At 37.3% G+C, this 12913-nt stretch overlaps 2 protein-coding genes across 4 annotated transcripts in view; one reads left to right on the top strand and one right to left on the bottom strand.

Moving 5' to 3' along the window:
* The window catches only part of MFSD14A (major facilitator superfamily domain containing 14A), a 45081-nt gene extending 37263 nt beyond the window's left edge, over positions 1-7818 (top strand). Inside the window, exons 9-12 of the mRNA XM_047870424.1 lie at positions 2567-2679; positions 3795-3892; positions 5266-5429; positions 6476-7818. Coding sequence (XP_047726380.1) covers positions 2567-2679; positions 3795-3892; positions 5266-5429; positions 6476-6682 — 582 coding nt within the window. The 3' untranslated portion in view covers positions 6683-7818. The remainder of the gene's footprint in view (positions 1-2566; positions 2680-3794; positions 3893-5265; positions 5430-6475) is intronic.
* A 1554-nt stretch (positions 7819-9372) lies between these two features.
* SASS6 (SAS-6 centriolar assembly protein) overlaps positions 9373-12913 on the bottom strand; it is a 57792-nt gene continuing 54251 nt past the window's right edge. For all 3 annotated transcript variants that reach the window (XM_047870423.1, XM_047870421.1, XM_047870422.1), the window contains 3 exons: positions 12658-12755; positions 10149-10243; positions 9373-10049 (listed from right to left, as the gene is read on the bottom strand). In XM_047870423.1, the coding sequence (XP_047726379.1) occupies positions 9943-10049; positions 10149-10243; positions 12658-12755 (300 nt within the window). In that variant the 3' untranslated portion in view covers positions 9373-9942. The remainder of the gene's footprint in view (positions 10050-10148; positions 10244-12657; positions 12756-12913) is intronic.

The raw sequence follows: 12913 nt of genomic DNA, 5'->3' as shown, positions 1-12913 counted from the left end.
CACATCTGCTGGGCATCTCAAACCGGACATAACCAGAACTAAAATCTGGATTCCTTCCCCTTCATGCTGCTCATCTCATTTACAGGCATGACCACGCTCCTGGTTGTCAGGGCCACAAACCTTGGTGTCATTCTTGTTGATGCTTGTCATTCTTTCTCCTTACCACACATCCAGTCCATCAGATGGTATCTCCTGTTACCTCTATCTCCAAAATACATTCTGAATTGAAGCTTTTCTCATCATCTCCATTACTAGTCTCTCAGCTTCCATAATTGTCTCCCTACAGTTTATTCACTTGGCAAAGAAATTCTTGTGAAGTTTTAATCCTCTTTTTTGCTTAAAATTTAATTTCCATTGCAACCAGAATAACCCTAGACTCGAAGTGACCTCATTTTGCCCCATTCTCCATGTTGTTGAATACACTCCAGTTCAGGGCCTTTGCACTTGCTGTCCCTGCTTAGAGCGCTCTGTTCTCTGAGATACTCACATAACCACCCCCTCCTCTACCTCCTCATTCAGCTGTCACCTGAGAAGGTCCTTCCCTGTCCATCATGCTTAAAGTAGCCCCTCTGTCACACAATTCCCATTTTATTTTTTTCACAGCAGCTACAACCTGGAATTCTCTTGTTAAACAGTGTGCCTATGTCCATCTTCTCTCCAAGACAAGGTATTCTGTTTGCTGACCAGTGCTGTGACCTATTCTCTGACCCTTGGGTCAGTGCCCTTAGACCTAGAATAGCAATGGGATATAGTAGGAACTTGGCAAATATTTGGTAAACTGACCCAAACTCGTGTCAGTTAACTGTTAGCTAGCTGTGTACATCTTGGTTAAGTCATAAGTTATTTAACCTTTGGGACAAAATGAGTTCTACTAAATTAAGGGACACCAAATAATTTTTCTTGTCTAGCACACTAAGCGATTTATTCCCTCATTGAGAATATTGTGATGTATCTAAAAATCACACATACTTCCCATCAACACTAAGAACTTACAATAGGTGCTAGGGATACAAAGATTCAGATATTTAAGGAAAGTTCCTGCCCTGGGGGAGAAAATCCGTGTTCCCAGTTAGAGTGTCCTATAAACGAGAAGTTTTTCTTTGCTAACTGCTTACTCTGGGTGAGTTCCCTTTTGTGATTGTGGTTGTTGAAGAATGTAATCCAGTAAGGTTCTGTGCCTTATGAAACCTGGTGGTATACTCACTTGATTTAAGGGAAAATCTGAGAGAAAAAAGCTAGGAGTCTTAATTGTTCAAGAATCTTAACAAGAATCTTCATTAGTGGGGCACCTGGGTGGCTCAGTCGGTTAAGAATCTTCATTAGCTTTCCACTGGCTTATCTGTAATTAAATCTGAGTAAACTCTTAAATGGTTGTATCCATTTAAAGAATTTGAAACTTCTGTTTGATAATTGTACATTTAAAATGTCACCAGTGGGGTGCCTGGGTGGCCCAGTCGGTTAAGTGTCCGGCTTCAGCTCAGGTCATGATCTCACCATTCTGGAGTTTGAGCCCTGCATCGGGCTCTGTGCTCACAGCTCAGAGCCTGGAGCCTGCTTCGGATTCTGCGTCTCCCTCTCTTTCTCTCTCTGTCCTTCCCCCATGCATGCTGTCTCTCTCTTGAGAATGAATAAACGGTAAAAAAAAAAATTTTTTTTAATGTCAGCCAGTTATCCACTAGTGATTTCCTGAATTATTTTCACTTTTTCCTGTATGGACTTACTAGCTATTTTAGGTAGTATATTTAATACTTTCATTAAAATAGCAAAAAATATTTTCTGATGTCCCCAGATCATTGCTAAATTTTTTAGCTTTGAAAGAAAATAAAACCCATCCACTCATAATACTTATTAAATGCTTACTGTGTGCTAAGCACTTTATGTAAATATCATTTCATCTAACCCACATGACAGAGTTTTGAAGTAGGTAATATTCTTGCCATTTTGGAAGACACTGAGAGTGAGGTAACTTGCCCAGGGTCATACAGTGAGAGCCAAGATTATGATCCAGGCGGTTTTTCCAAAGGCACTGTTTCTTAAACTGTACTTTTCCCGTATGATACTTGTTACGTCTGTTTACTGTTTGCCAAGCATCATGGTGTCAGCAATAATTTGGATGAAGGATGTAGAGTAATTGTTGTACTGTTTTATTTGTATTTAGTCAGAACAATAAGCATTTTGGATTAACTTGGACTTGTAAAAACTTTTAAAGCTATTATGTAACAGGATCTCCAAATCATTAGTTTGAACTTTTTGATGCTACTGCTTACAATTTCTGATTTAGGTGGTCAGTAGAAATGTACTCAACAGAAAGCTCACTTTGCTGTTTCCAGTTGTCTTTTTCCCTGAATCTGGATCTGTGTCAGCAGAGGAACCTTTCATCTGCTGTCTGTGACCTGGAATAATGGTCTCAAGATATATTCCGGGCAATTGTTGAAAAGCCAAAATGTAAAAAAAAGTGGTAATCTTAGATTACAGATTGAAGGAAGTCACCAGTTTTTTGTTTTGTTTTTTTTTAAAGCTCTTTTCTGGTATAAACCGTTCTATTCTGGTTTTTGTTCTTTTCTAGACCATAGTCTTGAGTTTACTTATGCGGTCAATCGGAAATAAGAACACCATTTTATTGGGTCTTGGATTTCAAATATTACAGCTGGCATGGTACGGCTTTGGTTCAGAACCTTGGTAGGTATATCTTAATTTTTTTAATTTTGATGTTTTTTTATTTTTCCAGCTTTATTGAGGTTATAATTGACAGACTTTTTGTTTGTATTTGCTTCTCATCTAAGGCTTAGTATTAGACTTTAATCTGTCTTCTCCTGTGCTTTTTTCTTTTCCTGTCTAATGTATATAATACAGATTTCTCACTTGGGTATTTGTATATTTGAGACTGGCTTGAGGATAGAAAGGTGTGACATTCTTTTGTATCTATGGGACAGGTTAAAATGGGACATTTTAAAATGAGATTTAGTTTTTCAGTCTCTACTGGACATTTAATCTGTATCTTCATTAGGAAAAAACATAACCTCAAAGCAGCAAAGCTCTGAAAGCTAGCGTTACTTGCCTTTTTTGTTCTTCTGGTTAGAAGAGAAGTATTGTGTAACACCAGTGGTCATTACTGATGACAATGACACACTGGAAGTTAACTGAAAAAAGCCCAATTGTTTTGGTCCCGGCTTCATGCCAGAGAAAAGTCTCTCTGCTTCTCTTGCCAGTCTGCACTGCAGAGCGAGGGGAAGAGCGACGTTGAGGTCAGGCTGCCTGCGCACACCTCTGTGTTCACAATCATGGGACCGAAGTCCACGCTTTCCACTGATGTTTCATTCACCTGAACGTATCATCTCTTTGGATTTGGATAGGAGTCAGCATCAAGAGCGTGTTGATGCATGTTTTGTTTTCCAGGCTAGTTTTTACAAAGAGGTGCTCACAATTTAAATTATCAAAAACATTTCACATATCAAGCCCAGAACATCCAAGGCTTAGATCAGATCTGTATCCTCACACTGAATCACAAGCCTGTGGGAACACTGCCTGAAGAGTTACTGGCTTGGGAAACATGTAATGATGTTGCATTAGGTGTATTACCCACTATGCTCAGAGTGCCCCCATCCCCACCCAGTGCTCCAGACCTCGAAGTAACTTGCCCAGAGTCACACAGGAAGGAAGGAAGGAATAGAGCAAGTACAGTTCTCCTTTTACCTGCACCACAGCCATTTTGCAGCAAGTTACTTGGATTTTTGTGTATTTTTACTGACAGGCACAGTGGAGAATTTATTTTTGTTTGGCTGCTTTGGTTACAGGATGATGTGGGCTGCTGGGGCAGTAGCAGCCATGTCTAGCATTACCTTTCCAGCTGTCAGTGCCCTTGTGTCACGAACCGCTGATGCTGATCAACAAGGTGAGCTGATAAGAATGCATGATGATAATTATTTAAAAGTTCAGAATATTCTAATGCTATGTTCTGTCTCCTTCCTAAGTACAGAATCATAAATGGATCTTTAGGATAAAGAATTTAAAATTGCTTTCACTGTTAAGAGGAAAAGCAGAGTCCAGGGAACTGTCTTTAGGTGGATACACAACTATGTCTCTCTCTCTCAATGTGTGGTCCTGTCTGTTCTCTCGCAAGAAGATCGAGTGATCTAGGTCGGCCACCGCATATTCACTATTAAGTGTTTACTCTGATGGATGGGCTGGACACCTTGGGTTTAAATAACCCCTTTTATTTAAATCTTATGTTTCAGTTAAAGACATAGACAACATTGTCTTTTGTGGTAGGAACATTTGCCTCTTGAAACGCTAAAAGATAAATAATTCTTTGAAAAGGGTATGTTTCCTCTAGTTATAAGGGAAAAAAGGGGTGTTACAAGAGTGGCAATGATCACTTGGTTGCTAAATGAGAAAGGAAAGGCCTGTGGCTAAAGCATAGTGCATTTTACATTTGGGAGAAGATCCCAGAGGAAAAAAACCAAACTCTTAAGAAAAAAATTTTTGGGGGGGCACCTGGGTGGCTCAGTCGGTTAAGTGGCCGACTTCGGCTCAGGTCATGATCTCGCAGTCCGTGAGTTTGAGCCCTGCGTCGGGCTCTGTGCTGACAGCTCAGAGCCTGGAGCCTGTTTCAGATTCTGTGTCTCCCTCTCTCTGACCCTCCCCGTTCATGCTCTGTCTCTGTCTCAAAAATAAATAAACGTTAAAAAATTTTTTTTTTTTTTAATTTTTTAAGTTTATTTTGAGAGAGAGAACAAGCAGGGGAGGGGCAAAGAGAGAGGGACAGAGGATCTGAAGCAGGCTCTTTGCCAACACAAGACAGTTCAGTGTGGGGCTCGAACTCACAAACTGAGATCCTGACCTGAGCCAAAGTCAGATGCTTAACTGACTGACTGAGCCACCTGCCAGGCACCCCAACCAAACTCTATAAAAAGGGTCTATATTTGATGCAATGGGGTCTTAAATAGCTGCTTGGGACAGTTTTTAACAATTATGCTTGTGAACTAATGCCTTATTATTAGCCGGCGATGTTTCAAAGGGAAATAAAGTCCTTTTGCCCACTTATTTAAACTAGGCCTGTGTATGGGTTGGGTATACCTTGACTTCATATTTGCTGCTTACGCTTTGTAGAGCTGATGGCTTCTAAATACTTTTTAATGTCATCGTAGTAAATTGCTAGTGTCACAAAGAAAGCTTTGGTTTTAGGTTGACTTACTGTTTGTATGGGTTCTAAGGTAGGAAAAAAAAAATAAGCAGAGCATTACATAATTTGTGTAAACGATTTAGGTGTTGTTCAAGGAATGATAACAGGAATTCGAGGACTGTGCAATGGTCTGGGACCAGCTCTTTATGGGTTCATTTTCTACATATTCCATGTGGAACTTAAAGAACTGCCAATGACAGGAACAGACTTGGGAACAAACACAAGCCCACAGCACCACTTTGAACAGGTAATTCCTCATTCACATGGTGAAAATATAGTTCATTTGGCTGGATTACAAGATAAATGGGTTTTGGTCACTAAAGTTTTTACGTGAGATTATTTTAGATCTACGACACTTAAAAACCAAAGCCTAAAAAGGACTGTGTTCTCCTGTCTACCCCTTTTTGAAATTGGACATAACTTTTCCTTCGAGAATTGTTTAAACATTCTGGTTTGTCCTATTTTACACATAACGGCATAGATTAACAACCGTTCATCTGTAGTACAATTTGTGTCTCATCTGGGACTTTTGTACTGCGGGAGTTCCCTATATTAAGCCTGCCTTCTGTACGAAAAGTCAGTTAGGTGCTGATAAACGTCTTTTGTTCACTTGTTTGCTGTACTTTCCCCCCATACAACTGAAAATGTGAACGGCAAACACGATCATTTTAGCCAATACAAACAGCGCATCAGTTTCCTTGCTTTGTTCAGCAGAGTTCCACACTGATCTAACCAGCTAAGACTACTTTTAAATGAAAATGAGTGTTTGTGGGCTATCCACAGGTTAAACTGGCAGTGCAAGTTTTTGCTAAGAATGAATGTAATTTGGACTAAAACAAAGGTTTGATTCTTAATGGTAACGGCATTAGCTGTATTTTCTTCACCTTTAGTTACTAGAGAATATATTTACCTTTTAAAGAAAATAGTCATGGATTCTGTTACTGTAGCTCATAGTGTATAATAAATTTTATTACTCTTGAGATCTTGAACAGGTTAAGCGAAGGCTCATAGAACGTGTTCCGATTTTGTGATGACAGTATATTTTTTGCATAGGCTGTTTTTAAAACAATCTTTTGGCTGTTTCTTGGGACCAGTTGTTATCCTCAGGATATTATAGTGAGCGTGTCCCTTTTCTTCTAAAAAGCAAATGCATGTTCTAACCATGGCTTTAATGGAGAAAGAGAGGTGGTCTTGGCTTATAATTCATGGCAGTCTGTTACTACGAAAAGATAAGCAGTTCTTAAGAGCAGAGATGCTCTGTACAAAAATCCTAATTCTCTTTTCCTTCCTCAGAATTCGATCATCCCTGGCCCCCCCTTCCTCTTTGGAGCCTGTTCCGTACTGCTGGCTCTGCTTGTTGCCTTGTTTATTCCAGAACATACCAATTTAAGCTTGCGGTCCAGCAGCTGGAGAAAGCACTGTGGTGGTCACAGCCATCCCCATAGTACACAAGCGCCAGGAGAGGCCAAAGAACCTTTACTCCAGGACACGAACGTGTGATGACTGAATTCAGGAAGACTTTTCTACCACACCCAGGTCTTAGTTTTCACCTGTAGTTCTGGATGTACATTCCATTTCCATCTCAATGTACTTTAAGATTGTCTTAAGAAATGTATCTGCATGAACTCGTGGGAACTAAAGAAAGAACCAGAACCGGACAGTTTTCCAAAGATGTTACAATTTCTTTTGAAAAGAAACCTTTTGTTTATTAGCACCAATTTCTTGCCACTAAGCTTTTTTGTTTTATTATACATCCTTTAATTAAAAACTATATATGTACCTTCTTAGATACTAGCAACGTCTCTGCTACCATTTCCTTCAGGTGTTGAGCTTTAACTCTATGCTGACTCACAGTGAGACAGAGTAGGTAGTACGGTTATGGACCTGTTAGTTTTAACATTGTAAAATCTTGGGTCAAATAATTCAAAGCCTTAATGCAGATGCACTAAAGTAAAGAAATGGTAAATGAACTGTTTGCATTTAAAAAAAAAAGAAAAAAACTTAAGAAAATTGTACTAAATCTGAATCATGTTTTAAGCTTGTTTGTAGTAATTTTATTTTAAAAACATTCACCACTGTTTTTGAAATGAGAAAGTATCAGCCATTTAGAATTTAAATTGGGGTAGAGTCTGTAAATCTAAACACTGGCTCGAATTTGTTTCCCCAGCTACTTCTACCACTATTCTTTTAATGTTTGCATCATCATAAGAACCTCAACACTTGAATACATAATCTAAAATTATATAGTAAAGCTGGTAGCCTTGAAAATGTCAATGTGATATCTGTATGTAGATAAATATATATAGTGGCCTTTCAGGACTGTCACAGTAACACTTTATTTACAGAGCTAATGTTTGTCCTAAATTTTCAGGACCCTAGAAGAGAGCTTTATACAATTCCTGATGTGAATTTCTCTAAAGTGTATATTTTTGTGTCCAGTTATATTATTTAAAAAAGTGTTACTTTGTAAAAATTGTACATAAAGTATTGTATAGTTTACACTGTTTTCATCTTGTGTGTGGTTATTGCGCAATGCTTTTTAAACTTGGAACATTCACTATGGTTAAATAAGGTCTTAAACGAAATGTAAATATTCTGTTAATAAAATTAAATATTTTAATGATTTTTTTTTAAAAGAAAAGTCTTGATCTGTGATTCCCTAGAAGGTCTGTTTGGGCTTTATTTGTTACCATCATCGTTTTTACAGTAACAAATCAAAGCTTTACACCTTTTCCCTTTCAATCCCTTTTTTCTCCCGTACTACAAAATACTCTTGTAGGAGGACAAAAGAAATGAAACCCTGGTCCATAAATTAAATGCAAGTACATTCTAAGCATAGTCGGTAGTTGCAGATGAGTCCGGCTTATGTTTTCATATACTTTTACATGTCTCACTCCATAAATACTTTATTAACAAAGCTCACAGTTTACAGAAATACGTTCATTGCAACCTGGTGATTATTAACACATGTACAACTGTACACTGCAAAACAATTTCAAATAAAAAAGAACTACTTGTAGATCATAAATCCCATCCAAACACTGTCACGTTTTATACATATCACATAATATTTACAGGAAAGATTACCACCAAGAGGTTACTTTCCAGATGATTAGAAGTGCTCTGTAGTGTAACCAAGTATTCTTACTAATATTAATATAGTATATTTAAATGACAAAAATCCAACCCCATAATGGTTACTAAATGTTTTAGAATAAATCCCCTAGTTAAGATTGCTTGCAACTGCCAGCAACGTTTCAAGGTATCATAGGACTCAATATCGTGGCTTCAGAAAAATACTAGCAAAGATTCTCTGTCTTACCGTGAACCCAATGATACTGGTATGCCATTAATGTCTTCAATGTCTCTTTCTTCATCTGTGTGGTGAGGGAGGTCCTTCAAAATAGTTTTTTTTAATTTTTTAATGTTTATTTTTACTGTGAAAGAGAGAGACTGAGGGGGTGGCGGGGCAGAGAGAGAAGGAGACACAGAACCTGAAGCAGGCTCCAGGCTCTGAGCTGTCAGCACAGAGGCCGACGCGCAGGGTTCAAACTCAGGAGCCTTGAGATATGACCTGAGCCAAAATCAGATGCTCAACCAAGCCACCCAGGCGCCCTTCTTCAAAATAGTTTTTTAAATATCACACAAGTATGAGCAATCTTTGCAAACAAAAACTGATTTATAGGTTTCATAAGAGAATGCTGCTCTGTACTGGGTGGTGGTCAGTAAGAAAACAAATTGGGGACCCTCTGATACTGGGTAAATTTTTTTTTACCTAATTTTTTCCAAGTAATTCTTACTTGAAACACTTGGTTACAGGGAAAACAGCTGTTAACTTCTAACAGTTATTCAATTTGCCTACTTTATTAAGCAACCGTTAAAATGAACCCATTGATATAAAAAAACAAATACAATGAATATTCATGATGCTCTTCCAGTATTTTTTATAGTACTAATTTTTAAAATATTCTAATACAGATGTAACTGCAAAACAAACTCATGAAATTCAAAAAAGAGAAAAAAATAGACGTGTCAAGACTTCCAGAAAACATTAAAATCCTATAAACTTTGCAGTTCAAATGATTAAAAGCACTTTCTGCCTAATCTGGTTATGTAAATATGCTGTCCAAATTATTTTTACAATTTATCAAAATAAGTAGACTTGTTTAATAGCTAATTTAAAGAGGTTGCAAGGAAAATATTTATTTGCTATGAAGGATTTATTTTCATTCATTTAAGGTAATTTTAGGACTTTTCCCTTTACTATAAACATCAATAATATAGGTTATCTTTGGAGATAATCATTTTCCCTCATAATTCTCAGGTGTCAAAACTTTTATTTTACCAATGAAAATAAAATGAATTATTAACATTCTTTGGTTTCATATTCTGAGCAGGTTTTCATTTACCCAGATACTCAATAGAACTAGAATGTCCCTTAAAAGGACCAACTCTTTCCTTGGAACTTCTGAGAATTTCTAAGGATTCGTTTAATAAAATTCATACTATTCTGTAAAACACCGTGTTCACACACTACAAAGTGTCATTTACTCAGAATCCTCACTCAGAATCCCCCATGGGCTCCTCTAGCTTGCCATAAAAGACAGCGGTCCTTTAAAAAGGATCCAAACGATCTAATATGTTAAGCTCAAGTAACCTTGGAAACTTGCTTGGCTTAGGATTTGATCTATGCTGTTCATATATTTTTAAACCCTGTGAATTTCTAAAATTTCAATAAAAAGTAAAAGGTCACACTAGCATCAACTGTTCGCTAACTGCCCAGGGAAATAGGCTGACGGTGCAGAAGGGAGCACAGGGGGCTTTGAAGATGTCTGTACTGCTCCGAAAGTGCCATCTTTCTGATGGTCTGCAAATGAGGACAGAAAAACATTATTTGTATTCATCAAGTCTTTATATAATACAGTGAATCCACAATGTACAAGCCATTTCAACAATGTCTTCTCACCTGGATTACTGAACAGATTTTGGCTGAGTCCGCGTAAAGGAATGCTATCTTCCCTTTTCTTCAGATATTTGGATTCCAGCCCTAAATTTGCACCACTTGAAAGGAAAATAGTATTTATTTTTACAAAGTCTTGTTTTCACCTTAATAGTTAATTCTGAAGGTTTGTCTAATCTCTCTATATATACATATACTATATGTAAAATAATTGAAGTTATATTTATAGCTTTCTTCCTCAGTGTTTAAATTTCTTTTTAATGTTTGTTTATTTTTGAGATAGAGACAGAACGTGAGCAGGGAAGGGCAAAGAGAGAAGGAGCTGCAGAACTCTAAGCAGGATCTAGGCTCTGAGCTATTAGCACAGAGCCCGAAGCGGGGCTCAAACTCATGAACTGTGAGATCATGACCTGAGTCAAACGACTGAGTTTAACTGACTGAGCACCCAGGCACCCCTCTTCAGTGCTTTCTTAAGCAAACAATTTATCCACAAGCCAAAATACCCTTCTTCCCAGTAAACTAAGTAGCACTAATAAGTCAAAGAGCTAAGATAAAGAATGTAGGCTAGCAGGGCATGGGTGGCTCAGTCGATTTGAGCATCTGACTTCAGCTCAAGTCATGATCTCGTGGTTCATGGGTTCGAGCCCTACGTCAGGCTCTGTGCTGACAGCTAGGAGCCTGGAGCCTGCTTCAGATTCTGTGTCTCCCTCTCTCTTTGTCCCTTCCCCACTCACTCTCTCTCAAAAATAAACATTAAAAAAAAATTCTTTTTAAGAATGTAGGCCAAATGAAAGTCTAGTACTATGAAATTGTAAAACAGCAGCACTTAAGTGATGATACATGATGAAAACACATGTTCATGCTTCAAGAATACCATTATTTAATAACTTCTATTTCATCTTGTATTTAATGAGTAAGATTTTTCCTTTGCCAAAAGCTCTTCAAAATTTTGTTAATACTTCAGTTGTCACTAATAAGCACTATTAAAATTAATACACAATAATGAATTCTAGTCAGAGAAATACAAGTATCAACTGTGAAAAAACAGGGAGGGGCATTTATGTAGTCATATATTACCCTTTTCTACTACCATAGTCCTACTTTCTAAATCCATCCAGTGTTAAGTTTCTCTAGTAGTTCCTTGTAACAAGAATTCAAAGGCACTTGTAAAACAGTGACATTACATTCTTAAAATTAAATGGTCTTTTTCCAATTTTCAGAAAAGAATTAAGTGGGTGAATAGGTATTTCCTTCAATTTTAACTTTTAACCTTTGATATCCACTGCCACTTTTTCCTAGCTGACGATGAATAAAGGAAAAAAAAACTAAAAGAGAAAACAGTCAAAATAGCTGACCAGTCCTAATTTTATGGACACACGATTATGTTTGATTTTGTACCACAAATATGATCATATTTTCTGCAAGTAAAACTGCTGTTGGGTGTATGAGAGTTAACTGTATCAACACGAAGTTCTACCATTAACACGATTTGCAGGTGCTCCACCTCCTGAACAAGTGTGAGATTATATAAAAATTTCAGGACTTCAAAGAATTCTGACTTTTTTTTAAAAAGAGGCTCACCAACTACTATAATACTCGCGTTGGTGCCAATTTTAGAAGCCAATGAATAAGAGTCAGCTCATGACAGGCCTTAAAGTGATTAAATTTTAACTAAGAAGAGTTAATAAGAAAAAAATATTACAAACATGAAGAATACCCAGAAACAAGTTTTCATGCGTTACAAACTTCACTATGTAAAACCTGTGTCAGGTCTAAAAAATAGGAAGGAATTTCTGAGTAGGCAAAACAGAAGTCACAAATTAAAGCTTATTTTGTTAGGTATGGGACAATCTCACAAGCCTTGTTATTCTCAGCAAAGAATTCTAGCAGTTTGAAAGAGCTGGCTTCTCAGAGCACTTTACACTAGCAGCATTAATTCAGAAAAATGGAGAGCGTTCCAGAGGCAAACACAGCCATACAGGAAAACAAAAACAAAAACCACCAAGTAAGAGGAATTAAAAAGATTTCTAATCTACTTGCCCAAAAGCATATGAAAGGGAGATCTTCAGTTATGTAGGAAAGTTTCTTAAAAAATAAAATTTTACTGTATGTTTAACTGTATCTTACAGTTTAAAAAAATTATGGAAAATCTTTTTTTAATGTTTATTTATTTTGAGAGAGAGAGAGAGAGAGAGAGAGAGAGAGAGAGAATATATATATCCCAAGCAGGCTCCATGCTGTCAGCATAGAGCCAAACACAGGGCCTGATCCCATGAACGGTGAGACCATGACCTGAGTCAAAATCAAGAGTCAGATGCTTAACCAACTGAGCCACCAAGGCGCCCAGGGAAATCTATTTCTTACAAAGAAAAGTGACTCTAGCTTCAATCCCACTGATCAGTAACTTAAAATGTCACAGATAAATAAGTGGGCATCAAAGCTTTCAAACACTGATAAAAATTATTTAGGATGACTTTCAAAAGTGCAAACATTAAATTTTATGACAAGTACTTACTTTTCCTTATCAGTTGAGCAAGGCATACTAATAGTTGTTCCTGTTTGAACATCTCCTAGTGACGTATTTGGTTTTGTAAACTGCAAGTTAAACTGAACCTGTGAAGAGGGAAAACACCTCATGTAACTGAGTTAGTGAGAACAGAGGCAGTTCCATATGGAGATGGATGGTTAAAACTTCTTTCTCATGTATCTAGAACATAGAAGAACAGGTTCAACAAGTTATTTTATAACACAAGAACATTTTCCTGAAGAGA

Source organism: Prionailurus viverrinus, chromosome C1 (genome assembly GCF_022837055.1).
Source record: "Prionailurus viverrinus isolate Anna chromosome C1, UM_Priviv_1.0, whole genome shotgun sequence".
NCBI classification, from domain to species: Eukaryota; Metazoa; Chordata; class Mammalia; order Carnivora; family Felidae; genus Prionailurus; species Prionailurus viverrinus.
This window is presented reverse-complemented; position numbering and strand designations above follow the sequence as displayed.